A 13,727-nucleotide genomic window follows, 5' to 3' on the forward strand; every position below is an offset into this window, starting at 1 on the left:
GAATCCGCAAACTACCTGCTGGATCTCCTCTCTGTTTGAAAGAACAAATTTGACCTAAGGTCTTCGCTCATTTACCAGCATCACATTCCCTATTGCCGTACACATACTGGAGAAAGGGCCTTTGCTATTGATGCCCCCAGGGTCTGGAATGCTATTACCAATAACGAATAACTATATACGTTGCACTCATGTATTTTTTTTATTGTATGTTGTAACTTTAATACGCCCCTCCTGGGACATTTGTGAAAAAAAAACCTTCAAAGGTCATCGTATTTCTCCAGGATAAATACAGATTCTGACAGCTGGACACCAATGCCTCAGCCATTTCTACAGTTTTGATACCCTGAAGTTGAACTGTTGTGTAGCATAATCAACCAGTGTCAAGGTACCCCTTGGCTGCCATGGGCAGTGGTCCGATTATGTCAATCGCCACTCTTGAATGGTGAATCCATAACAGGCATCTGTCCCAATGGTAATTTCGAGACTCTGCCTGTAGCAATGGTATGTTGACACATCACATGAACAGCTATATCGCTTTACTTCTCTATTAACCCCAGGTCAGTAAAACATAGTTTATCCAAAGGTCTATTGACAGCCATGTGTCCACCAACTTAGAAAAGATGCGAGTCTAATAATCAAACATCTCAATTGACGCAGTATTGATAATTGCGAGAACTTCCCATACTCTACTTGCTCATATTTTAAACTCGCAATACAGCACTATGTTGTATATATAGGACTTTTTCCAAAATTGATATTAATAATGATTTTGCTACATAGCGGGTTATTACTTCTCATATATAATATGAATACTAACATAAACCAAAATAATAATTATGCAGTGTTAAACCAAGGGTTGTCCAGAAGAGATGAGGCGAAATAGGTCAACTTACACAACCAAGATAGGCTCTATCCCACAGGGAAGGAGCCTCCCAACCGTCTTTGTCTTTCCGCAGCACGGGATAGCAAGGAATGTAACACCCAGAGCGAGGGAAATTACTTTTTATTGCAGGGGGGGAATCTGTGTCCCACGGATGAAAAGATGGCTTGGGGAGAGACACAGATGGCTTAATAAATGACAATAACAACCGCCATTCGCCACTAAGTGGCGGTGACGTCACCACGACGCTTGTGCCAGGCCATGTGTACCTTGAGGCCACGTGAAGTGTCGAACGCCCGCTGGCAGGAGGTCACGGGGCAGACCCAGGTGCCACGGGTCGACTGACTGAGATGACTGGCTGATGCACCACCTGTGCCCCCTACTGTGCCAACCTGCTGTGCTTTAGCCACATGGCGCTCCGCTCGTTGCTGTAAGCGTCGCTCCTCCGCCCTCCGTTGTCGTTGGAGGGTGACTGCCTCTAACTGCCCAGTAGCGTCCTTCACGAGCCTCCTCCACAGAGGCCGATCTTGACACCGCTGGTACCAGTCATCGGCAAGTCCACTCAGCTCCACGTCCTCCTGTACCACATCACTCCATCTCTTCTCTAGCCCGCGCCGCGCCCGTTTAGCCCCCTCGATCCGGCCGAACAAAAGCTGTTTTGGCATGCGGTGGCTGGGCATGCGGGGTACATGACCCAGCCAACGCAGCCTTGCCTGCCGGAGGAGGTCACCGATGGGACCGTGCCCAGATCTTTCAAGGATTTGTGAGCTCCTCACACAATCCAGCCTGGTTAAACCCAGGATGGATCGTAGGCAGGCCAGCCTAAATGTTTCCAACCGGCCAAGATGTTCCATTAGGGGGGGTCCACGTTTCGCAAGCGTAGAGAAGGGAAGGAATGACCGTGGCCGAGAAGACCTGAAGCTTAGTGTGGAGCGACAGACCAGGTAGCTTCCACACAGCGTTACGCAACCGATGAAAAGATATTGCCGCTCGACTGATTCGGAGTGAGACCTCTGCTGTTAAACTGGAGCCAGTCATAAGCACACTGCACAGGTATGGGAAACTCTCCACTCTCTCCACAACTTACCCATCACCAATTGGGAGTTGTGGGGGTGGAGTGTCTGATGGCACAAAATACCCAGGCAGGTGCTTAGTTTTGGTGGGGCTGATGGTAATGCCCCATCTCTTAGTAGCACGCTCCAGTCTCAGCAGCAGCGTCTCAAACTGCTCCTCTGAATGAGCAGCTATTACCAAATCATCGGCATACATAACGTGGTTGAGCAATAGGGAGCCATCCCTTGACCGCACCCGGGCATCGATCAGCCTCCCATTATATCTGTACCATATGGAGATTCCCCCGGTACAGCTATTGAAAGCTTCACGAACTACGTGGTCAAAATAGATGTTAAATAATGTGGGAGCCAGAGGACATCCCTGTCGCACCCCAAGGTATACAGGGAATGGCTCTGACTCCCTGCCACGTAGTTTTACCCGGGCCCACTCACCACTATGAAGGTCCTTAATGATCGTGAGCAGAGGGTCAGGTACTCCAAAAGCACGAAGAACAACCCAGAGTCCAGGCCTACTTATGGTATCATAGGCCTTGACCAGGTCAATAAAGCAGAGATGTAGGTCTTGCTGGAATTCGCTACACCTCTGCTGTAGCAGAGCGACAGAAAATACGGTATCTGTGCAGGACCGCCCTTTCTTGAAACCGCATTGGGGCTCTGCAAGCCTCTCCTCAGCGTGCCTGGCAAGGCGATGTTGAATAATCCTTGCCAGGACCTTTCCCGGCACACTGAGGAGTGAGATGCCCCTGTGGTTGTTACAGTCTGTGCGGTCCCCCTTCTTAAAGAGGGGGACCACCAGGGCATCCTTCCAATCCTGCGGAACCCGTCCATTGGTCCAGACTGTTGTGATGATATCATATAGGGCAGTTTGTGCACAAACGCCACCCTCTCTCAGCATTTCGTTTGGGAGATCATCTCTGCCCGCTGCCTTTCCTGGTCTCAGACTAGGATCGCCTTCAGCACTTCCTCAACAGATGGCACCTCAGCCAGCCACTCACAGGGGGTGACTTCTTCCACGATGTTTTCCTGGCTGAGGGATTTCCACTCCCCCAGGACCTCACAGAAATGCTCAGCAAATCTGCAAACCTGTTCTTGGGGGTCGGAGATTGGATCACCGTTTTTTACCCTAATGATGGTAATAGGTGTGGCGCTGCAGGTTGCTTTTTTGATGGAGTTAAATTGAGATTTGTGATAGCGGGCCACTGAGGCAGACTCCATCTCCTCAGCAACCCGCGACCAGCACCCATCCTTGCAGCGCCTCACGGCTCTCCGAACCTCCGAGCGAAGGCTGTGGTAGGCCTATTCATTCTCTGACGTGGGATCCTGTAGCCGATGACAGTGGGCCTGTCGCTTTTTCTCAACTATCCTGAACACCTCCTCTGTCAGCCAGGGTCTCTGGGGAGGTCTGGACCGCATACACAAAGCAGCCATTGCAGCTGCATGAGTCACAGTCCTAACCCTCGCCCATTTACTCTCGACATCCGGAGGAGTGGGGGATGATGCCAACCCCAGCCGCAGGCGATGATGGAATTCTCACTTGCAACTTTCATCAGATAACTGAGACCAGGCCACTTTAGGTTGGAATGGGGTCCTGGGTGTACACCCACCACCGGAGTGGAAGAATGGCAGGCGCATCTTACAGATGACAAGTCGATGGTCAGAGGGCAGATCATCTCCACGGTAGGTCCTGGTGTCAAGGACATGGGCTCGCATCCGCTGGTCCGTCACTATGTAGTCTAGCAGATGTTCTTGCTTGGACCCGGCATGCATCCATTATGTTGTGTGGATGCGCCGATGCTGGAACAGCGTGTTGGTAATTACAAGCCCATGGGCTGCACAAAAATCTAGCAGCCTCCTACCGTTGTTATTGAGCTGATCTGGCCCATGCCCCCCAATCACTCCAGATCAGGTGCCAGCATCATGACCCACTCAGGCATTGAAGTCACCAAACAAGATGACTCTATCCCGAGGGGCCACTTTAGCCAGCACCTGTGACAGGAGGTCATAGAAGGCATATGACTCATCGGCTTTGCCTGAATCCCTCCACGGATGTTCGTCTTTGGTGGGGGCATAAGTAACCACGACCACCACTCCTCGCCTCCGATTGATGGGAAGGCGAGCCCAAAGTAGCCTGGGGCTTACAGCTTCCCACACCTCACCGCCACGCTCCCACGCCCCCTTCATTCTTTTGTTCATAAGAAGAGCCACACCCTGTTGTTTGGCAGTCTGCTGCCCTGAGTAGAGGACTGTCCACCCCTCATGGTGGCAGGAGCCAGAACCGGTCCACCGGACCTCCTGAATACCACAGAGATCCAGGCGGTACCGGTCCAGCTCCTGACAGAGGAGCGGCAGTCTCTCCTCCGCAGTGAGCGTTCGAACATTCCACGTGGCCACACGTAGTGGCTTTTAGTTGTTTCTGGAGGAGCCCTGAGGGTAGAAATTCAATCTCCTGGCTCCGCCAATTGGGATTTGGCCAGGAGACGTCATAGACCCCTTTCTCCCCTTCTTAATAAATGACACACACATGGACACACGTACAACCCCCCCCCCCCCCCCCCACAACACAGAGCGAGATCAAAGGAACTTCCGGTCCTTTGTGAGAAGGCGAGCCAGAGCAAGAAATTTGGCATAAAAAGAGAGACACGGGCCATGATTTACACAGCCACCAGCGGCAGAAGATGGCGACCAACTATCGAAGATGCTTAACACCCGAAGATAACTGTCAGCCACCGACGCAGGAGATCACCACTGACGCAGAAGAAGACTCCGCAACTCATCCAGGATGGCGAGGCTCGCTGAGTAGCGACATGCTACGCCATGCGAATTGAGCGCCATCAGAAGAAGTATCACTCGAAAAGCATTCCGCTCTGGGCATCGACTCACAAGAGCCACTGCAGTTTGAGCTAAGCTGACGAGAATTCTATCATCATCCACGAGAGAGGGTGGAAAGCGCCAAACGCCGACCAAGCCTGCCATCAACGAACGAACGCATCGTTCATCGCCAGAGAGTCGAGCCAGAGAGGGCGCGCAGTCGCGCCGCCAGCGCCACCGAGCAAGGGTGTCAGCTGCCAGTGGACGAGCTGTGGGTGCTACCTGACGGCGGGATCATCGCGCACCGACGGCGAGCATTGTGTCAACTCTTCCAACCAGCTGTGGACCGAACTCCGGCCGCCCGTGTGAAAGAAGGAGAACCCAGCTATCCATATGATACGCACACTGCCACACATTACAACGCATCACCTGGGGTCTGCCTGACGTAAAGAATTGATCACTCAACCCATACCATTCCCACTCAACACATACACGAATCATTAATAAGAAGACTCATGATAAATGCGTCAAGTATCAACTGATAACGAGGAACACGGTTGCCATTGGGTTACGGGGAAACGGTCGTTTAGAAGCATTTTAGTAGTTATGTTTCTTTTTGATTGCATGAATATTATCAACGAATTCATCGATGAAAACTAAACGTTTAAAAAAAAACCTAAGTTACGAATCCACACACTCACAGGGAGAATATTGTGTTGAAATCTTCTTTTGATCACAGAATCTGCCCGTGAATTTATTGAAACCTCAGCCAATTAATGATGATTTGCTGAAGCAGGCCTACTACTGCACACCATGGTTTCAGCATTTCGTTAAATTACATAATCTTGCCCTTGAATTCATTGCCGTATACGTTTTGCCTTCAGGACATGTTTCTTTATCGCCCCTCGTATATGCTCGTGTTACTCTGATGAAGTAATCGTTTGTTCTGTTACCCAATTAACAATCGTTGCATGCATTTTAAGGACTTTTGGTTCCTATCGCCGTATATGCTCGTGTTACTCTGAGGAAGTAATCAATTGTTCTGGAACCCAGTTAACAAACGTGATAATTGAGGGTTAAATGTATGGATCAATGAGTGGAACATCTCCTAGAGTACTGTGTTGACAATTTCAAGCATACGAATTCGCATATTAGAGTGGTAAGGTTTTGTTTAGAAATAAAAATTTCTTAACACGGAAGTGTTTGAGTGTTTCTTTCCTAAGTTCATGCTTAACAATCTTAATTATAAGAACTGTATCCTGCGGTGAGATTTGAATTTGGAGACCTGACATAACACACTAATACATAATCAGTAAATGCTAAAGCGAGAATAATTGTATTATACCGATCGATAATACGAACCTAGACAACGAAACCGAGCTTAATCTAGCATACTTACAGCACACCTGCATAACTTCATACAATTCATTGTACGAACCCGATTGATAATACTACCCTCATCAGCGAGGCAGGTCCTAATTATCATAACGGCTTTCATTAGCATAATCGCACACATTCGCACAAAACAATACGATTATCTCGCGAATTAGCATAATTTATTAAATTAACATAATTTTGGATAATTAAGCATTATCCAAATTTCATTAATTTTTTTATTATTTTCATCAAATTTTCAATACCCTGCATATACAACAACTACCCTTTGCACAATTATTCTACTGGTGTTACTTCTCCCATTTTGCCAGATTTGTTTTGTTGTGCCTGCTCCCACAGTTTCTTTAAACGAAAAATCTTGCTCCTGTGTTTTGGTACACGCTATCCTCAATTGCTTAGTGGGGTTTCCATCACGTTCTTTGGCCATTCTCGTTATTGCTGCCCAAGCTACGAACTACCATAAGCGATCGATCCAGAACTTCGTCCGGTCTTTGTAATATTTCTAATTTCGAAGCACCTGGAATATTTTCCACAAAAAAACGTAATTTAAAGTTCCTCCATGCACATGGCATTAACACCTGAAAAGTAAGGAGACTTCAATTCAATCTTCGCATTGATGATTGTGTGCTCTCCCATACATTAACACGGTCTTTTCCAATTAATCGTGAGTCAGAAACATTGTCCCGTTTCAAAACAACCCCACTACATCCCCTGCCTCTTAACACCTTCACTTGCCTAGGACCCCAGTAGTCTGCTCTCCATCCCTGGTCGGACTGGATTTCCAGAAACAGCAGCCCACCTACACAAAACTGGAATTGTTATTTTCTCTTTCGACAGGACCCATTGATTTATCCCCTACAGTTGTGCATGTGTAGTGTGTTCTTTTATGGAGACGGAGACGATAAAGTAGAGGCAACACGGTGTGTTTATTTATATTGTTATGATAACTCTCTTACGCCCTCTAGCTAGGAAGGTACAGCCTTCGGGCTATTGTGACTTAACACTGCCCCCTGCTGGCTTCCCGCCTTCCAGCTATCCATGACCTAGGGGAGGTTATCCTGACCGACCCTGGTACGGTACTGGTCCGACCACTGGTCCAAGCTCGACCCGGCCCTTAGAAGGGCAGCGGGCTCGAGGGTCCAGGGTCCTAGTCTAGCTGGCCTTCAGTCTTCGGTCTTCAGCTGCAACCGCCCCTAACCTCTCCAGAGGCCCTCCTTATATACGGTTTATAGCCAAGGGGTGGAGCACAATTTTAACCCCCGTACAGCCGTGTTTGAGGGCCCCAGCAAAATACCCTCGGATGCATCGTCCGAATTAAAGGGTTTCCGTAGCCTGAGTGGGACCAACATCTGTGATCCGGCCGGTATATGAACCGTGTGTGTCGCTAACGCTTGCACCATAGCACACGCTGTACGCACCGAAGAAGGAGAGTGTAGGAAGGTCATTCACCGGCCGGAGGGGAGTTCAATACATCCCTGATTTACAAGGATTTTAATGGGCATTTTTCCGAAAAAAGTCAGTACCAAGCAGGCAAGGCACTGGGAGTGTGGATGAAACAAGCACCGGACCCTCCAATTTGATATTGCCAATTTGAATTTGCACGTTGATAATATCCATTATTCCCAACAATCCTCCATTAGCGGCAAAACACGGGACATCAACTGGCCACAAGTAACGACAGGACTCGGGAAGTATATTGAAAATTAGGTCTGAAATATTAGTTGCTGATGCACCCGTGTTGACTAGCACACGGACCTCCACCCCTCAATGAATCCAATTATCGAGGAGGATCCTGCTGCCGCAGTGACTACTTTATGGGCTAACTGGGACCACTGACTCGGTCCCAGCGCTCGATCTTTACTCCCATTTATCAGCTTTCCCCTGTCCATCGCACGCCCAACCCATGGAATGTGATAAATTGCATGTGTGTCGTGTGGGGGCCGAGAGCTTGATGTGCTGCTACTTGCCTGTTGCGGGTTTGATGGTTGTCGCTGGTCCTGATCCCGAGGTCCTGCGTTGCCGCGACGTGGAGCCCGGCAGCCAGAGGAGACATGGCCCCGCAGGCTGCAGTTGTAACAGATCACCGATGAGCCGTCCAAGGGCGTGATCCTCCGTTCCGGGCAGCGCATATCTTCACGTGGTCGGCTGATGCTTGATCGCCAGCCACTTGTTGAGGCAGACGCAAAGGCCGCGCAGGCTGCTGGTCATCCTCGGAGTCGCCGTTGTTGGTGGCATCGACACAGGCTGTGATGGTTTCATCCCGCTGCAGGAGGAGGTGTGTGTGAATACTTCGTGCAGCTCGCAGGAAGGAGAAGTCGTCATCGTCAGCCGCTGGGAGGACGACATGAAGCTCACGAGCGAGGCGCAGCAGCTTCTGCAGGACGAGGGAGTCGATGCCTTCCTGGTCCATGCGCGGGTATGCGGCCCGCACCAGGGCCAGCAGCGTGCTGCGGTAGGCAAGGGCCAACTCCGAGGTGATCCGTGGCCGAATGTCAAAACGGTGATGGGTGTTGGACGGCGGACCATAAATCGCCTGCATGTTGCGAAAAGCACCTTGCAATGTGGAGCGATCCCGCAATGGCAGCGTGATGAATGAAGCCAAGGCGGCGTCGTCCAGCAAGGCCGGGAGGGCACGGAGGGCCTCTGCCTCCGACCACCCGGTCATCTCCCTGTGGGAGTCGAACCAACGATGGAAAGCAGCCCAATCTCCACCGGCACCTGAAAACACTTTTAGCGCCGGCAGGCATTGCTGTACAGGATGCTGATGTCGTAGCCAAGATGGAGGCCGCGGGTAGTGGTCGCACTTGTGATGATGAGGCTATTGCAGATTGGTCGCCGCCCGGCCCTGACATGATGTCAGGTCCAACGTGCACCGCAGCACCGGCGGAAACGGAAACGGCGATGGCGGCGGCCTCGGTTTTGATTGCGGGAACCGGCTGCGCGTCTGAGGGGGCCGCAGCCTCCATTCCCAGCGCCACATCCTCGTGATGGATGTCGCTGAGGATGGTTGCGGCAGAGTTGAGCAGCTCTGCAAGGTGGAAATGCGCCTCCTGGAGCGAGCGACGAACAAGAGGTAAGGCAGCAAGCGGCAGCGCGGGCAGCTGCCTAGCCGGCAGCAGCTCATCGCCCGCGGCCGGGGTCGCCATGACCCCGGTGTCCCGCGCGATATCGTCGCCGTCCGGACCCAGAGTACGGCGTCTCCTTCTAGTCTCCATGACCACTTCTGACACCAAATTGAAACGGAGACGATAAAGTAGAGGCAACATGGTGTGTTTATTTATATTGTTATAATAACTCTCTTATGCCCCCTAGCTAGGAAGGTACAGCCTTCGGGCTATTGTCACTTAACACTGCCCCCTACTGGCGTCCCGCCCTCCGGCTATCCATGACCTAGGGGAGGCTATCCTGACCGACTCTGGTACGGTACTGGTCCGACCACTTGTCCAAGCTCGACCCGGCCCTTAGAAGGGCAGCGGGATCGAGGGTCCAGAGTCCTAGTCTAGCTGGCCTTTAGTCTTCGGTCTTCAGTCTTCAGCTGCAACTGCCCCTAACCTCTCCAGAGGCCCTCCTTATATACAGTTTATATCCGAGGGGCGGGACTCTGTGGGATCGTAGAACGCCCCACAGCCCCCACCCATTGGGAGGGGTCTGCAGGGGATCGTAGAATACCCCGCAGCCCCCACCCCCCCCCCAGGCTAGGAATTAGAAACGGTTTTTCCCGCCATTTTAGTTGTACCGCCCCTGATGGGCACTGTCCGCCATTACGGATATTTGCAGCCCATTTACGGCACTACACATGTACAGGTTTTAAGACCATGTCCTGATTTTGGCAACCTCGCCTGAGTAATCCTACCTCGCATTCTCTCTGCGTGTTCTTTTTGGTTGTGTCAATCTTCCTTTCTCTGGCTCCGTTTCCTTTTGAAGTGTTCTATGTGTTGCCTTTTATACCCCCCTCATTTGCATCATCTGGAGGGGATTAGACCTGGATGTTGTTTAGAACGAGGCACACCCAGACTTGTATATCACTTTCCTAACATGCATAGGCAAGATCTAACTCCTACTCTCACAAAACACGCCAAACAAGTCACAGCCCTCAGATACCACATACACTCTATGGCAGGGGATGAGATTCTTCTTCACCTCGTCATAAAGGTGCTTAACGAAAGACAAGCTCAGATATGGTAATTCATGATAGTGTGTATTAAACATCACTTCTGCTCCCATTAATCTTGTTCGTCTTGCCTTACATTCCCTTTTCCATGTAAAAAGTGTACATTTGCTTTTCCTATGGAAGTGGAGCAGTAAACCCACTTTTCTCCCTCTCCCCCAACCCGTAAGGATTATGTTCCGGCTTCTGCTCGTGGAATTTATTTGCCCCCTTCCCTTGATATTTTTCGTGTTCTGTACCAGGTTCTTGTGCAATTAATTATCAGTCCGAAGTTACTCTCAATACAGCAAAGAAACTGGTTCTACTAAAATGTCTGCCCCGTAAATCAGTTTTGTTACTCATGGGGCAATAAGGCTAGACTTTCGGGTTTATATTCCACCTGTGGTGCTGCAGTGGAAACTTTACTAATCCCATGGGAATTTAAGCAGAATCAGTAACACATCTCTCTATCTCCCACAGGGGCACCTGGAGGGGATGCGCAGGTAAAGACGACTATCTCTCACGACTCGACATGAAAATGTGGGACTGAGTCTGGAGCATGGGCTCTAAGACATTGGCTGTGTGTGGTGTTGCTTTGCGTGGTGATGCTATGTGTGATGATCCTATTTGTGATGATGTTGCGTGTGGGGATTCTATATTACGATGCTGTGTGTAATGATCATGCGTTTTATGATCCTGTGTGTGAAAAATATCAAACGTAAATTAGCACGATTGGCTATGTACGGTGCGAAAGATATTCAACATATTAACATGTATTAAATTACCGTGCATTTCGGAAGTAACTTACAAACGTGCTAGATTTTTGGAAAAACAAGATGTATTTCCAAAGCTATCAACGGAAGTTGTGTACCGGATTAATTGCTCCTATGAAGCTACCTTGTCTGTCTATAATCACGAAGCTTTGGGTCTTCTCAGCCACAGTCATGCCCGCCCTTCTTTCATGCCCTCCCATCCTGGGTTTACCCAGAATATATTGTGTTAGTAGTTCACATATCCTTTAAATGTCTCGACATCATCCTGTCGATGAGCACCTCTAGCAGGAAAATGCTGCGTTGGTTCGGCACATGACCAATCAGTTTTTGCTTGTCCAGTTAGAGGGTGGTAAACGGGCATAGCACGGGCGAGAGAAGAGTTGGATTGATGTGGCACAGTAGGATAGAGTTGAGCGGACTTGCGGATGATTGGTACCAGCTGTGTCAAGACCGGCTCTCTGTGGAGGAGGCTCGTAAAGGACGCTAATGGGCAGTTGTGGAGGCAGTCGCCCCCCAACAACAGCGAAGGGCTGAGGAGTGATGCTTACACCACGAGCTGAGGGCCGGGTGGCTAAAAGAGGTCAAGTTGGCAAATGATGGGGCACAGATGGTACATCTGTCAGTCATCTCAGTCAGTCAACTCATCGAGCCTGGGTCTGTCCCATGACTTCCTGTTGGTGAGCTGTCGACACTTCACGTGGCCTCAAAGTGTACATAGCCTCAATTTTTACTTACAAATTTATTGACTGCAGGAATTCATATTCTATGGTTCTTTCGGTAAAGTCACCTAGATAGAAAAAATAATAACAATAAAATGATAAAAATGCAAATAAAGTGAATAAAAAATATCACGATGTTTCGATCGCAACACAAGTGGTCATCATCAGGAACAGGGAGGTGAGCCTCTGAGGGCAAGCTGTTAATAAAGGTTTAGAGATGTGCGGGGCAGCTAATGTTCATGTAGGAGAAGGCACCATCACCGGCATTAGGTCTACACCAATCAAAGCATTGCACCGTACTCCACACACCCACACTGCTTACGCTGGAGTTGGACAAGAAAACACAAATCAAGTCATGACCCAAAGTGGTTGATAATATCTTGCCAATGCGTGTTGAATTTAAAACCGTCGTCTTGGTTGAAATTGTGTCTGTATATATGGATGGCTTCGTGAACGAATCTTTGTTAATAGCCAGTCGGCTTGCAAAGTACCATCGTCTTAGAGAAATACATTTAATGTGAGCCAGCCGCATTAAATTTATTATCAGCCACGGCAGAAGTATCGGTCCTGCCATGTTTCAGATCTGCCTTATGTTCACGAACACGGTCCAAGACATGTCGTTTGGTTTCCCCAATGTAACTGCGGCCGCTTAGCTAAGCTGTATCTTAGCTAAGCTGATGATGCAGTGCGTAATGATGCTGTGTGTGGTGATGTTGTGAGTAATGGTGATGTGAGTCATGATGTTTGGTATGAAGAGTGGCTATGCAATGGTGATGCTCTATGTGTGACAGTGGCCGTGTCTGCTGTGCTTTCCCAGGACAGGGAACGTCAAGCGAGCTCCACCCTCAGCTCACAGCCAAGATGACATTGCCTCGCTTAGAGGTGTGGAGGGAACTTTGGCCAAATTCCTTTGTGAGTTCTTTAGTGTGAATCATGGGCCATGAGCCATCTTGACAATAAACCCCGTGTGCGTGCTCTAGTGTGTGTATACATCCCAGAACCTGGTGCGGTGTGTAAGCAACATCGCTATTGGGGATACAAAGGTAGCATGGTGCCTACCAACCAGCATGCCGTGTGCCATGCCGGCCTCATTGGCACTGCTACTCACGAACAGCACTTGCCCCAACAGTCTATTAATGTGATGGTCGTGGTGATGGTGATGATGACGGCTATCGTGGTGGTGAAGATGATATTGGTGATGGTCATTGCATCACGCACTTTCAGGTCGGTTTCTGCGAGCTTCTGGAATGCTCTTCCTTCCGATATTAGGAAGCCACTGGAGCCATGCAATTTTTAATCTAGATTGAAAATTAAGTTATTTAAAACTGCTTTTTGTGTTGAGTTTGTTGTCCTTTCTCCGCACCTCTGATTATACGGTTGGCTACTTATGGTGCAAAATAAGTTCAACATATATACGCGGTGATGGTGGTTGTTTATGGTCGAGGTGATTGTAATAGCGATGAGGGTGGCGTTCGTAATGTTGGAGATAGTGATGATGGTAGTGGTAATCATGTTTGTGATGGTTCCTGGTGGTAATGATGGTCATGATGGAGGTGATGATTGTGGATGGCAATACTTATGACGTTAATGAAGAGGATCATTGTTGGTGATGATGATGATGATGCTTATTATGTTGACATTGATGCTATTGATGAAAATTATGTTGGTGATGGAGGTAATGATAGTGATTATAATCTCTAGTGATATCGTGCTCGCCGTTGTCACAGACGGACGCTCACCAACATCTGAACACAAACTCAGCCCATGACCTTCTTCAGATCTCCTGGGATCACAGGACAATGGCGCGGACCGTTGACTCCCAGGGTCGCCCTGATCACCCACACCGATTTAAATACTGTCACCAAGCCCTGTGCTGCGAGATCTTGGCATCGGGCCAGCACTACTGGGAGGTAGACGTGGGGGACACAGAGT

The 13,727-nt window shown here is 49.4% G+C and overlaps 1 protein-coding gene across 1 annotated transcript in view; it reads left to right on the plus strand.

Annotated features, from left to right (window-relative positions):
- Positions 1 to 12,972, plus strand: part of LOC116958807 (uncharacterized) — a 50,086-nt gene extending 37,114 nt beyond the window's left edge. The window contains exons 3-4 of the mRNA XM_032981518.2: positions 10,784 to 10,806; positions 12,613 to 12,972. Of these exons, the coding sequence (XP_032837409.2) occupies positions 10,784 to 10,806; positions 12,613 to 12,739 (150 nt within the window). The 3' untranslated portion in view covers positions 12,740 to 12,972. The remainder of the gene's footprint in view (positions 1 to 10,783; positions 10,807 to 12,612) is intronic.
- The last annotated feature ends 755 nt before the right edge of the window (positions 12,973 to 13,727 follow it).

This window comes from Petromyzon marinus, chromosome 83, assembly GCF_048934315.1.
Source record: "Petromyzon marinus isolate PM22_M1 ecotype Great Lakes invasive population chromosome 83, UKy_Petmar_22M1.pri1.0, whole genome shotgun sequence".
Taxonomy (NCBI): Eukaryota; Metazoa; Chordata; class Hyperoartia; order Petromyzontiformes; family Petromyzontidae; genus Petromyzon; species Petromyzon marinus.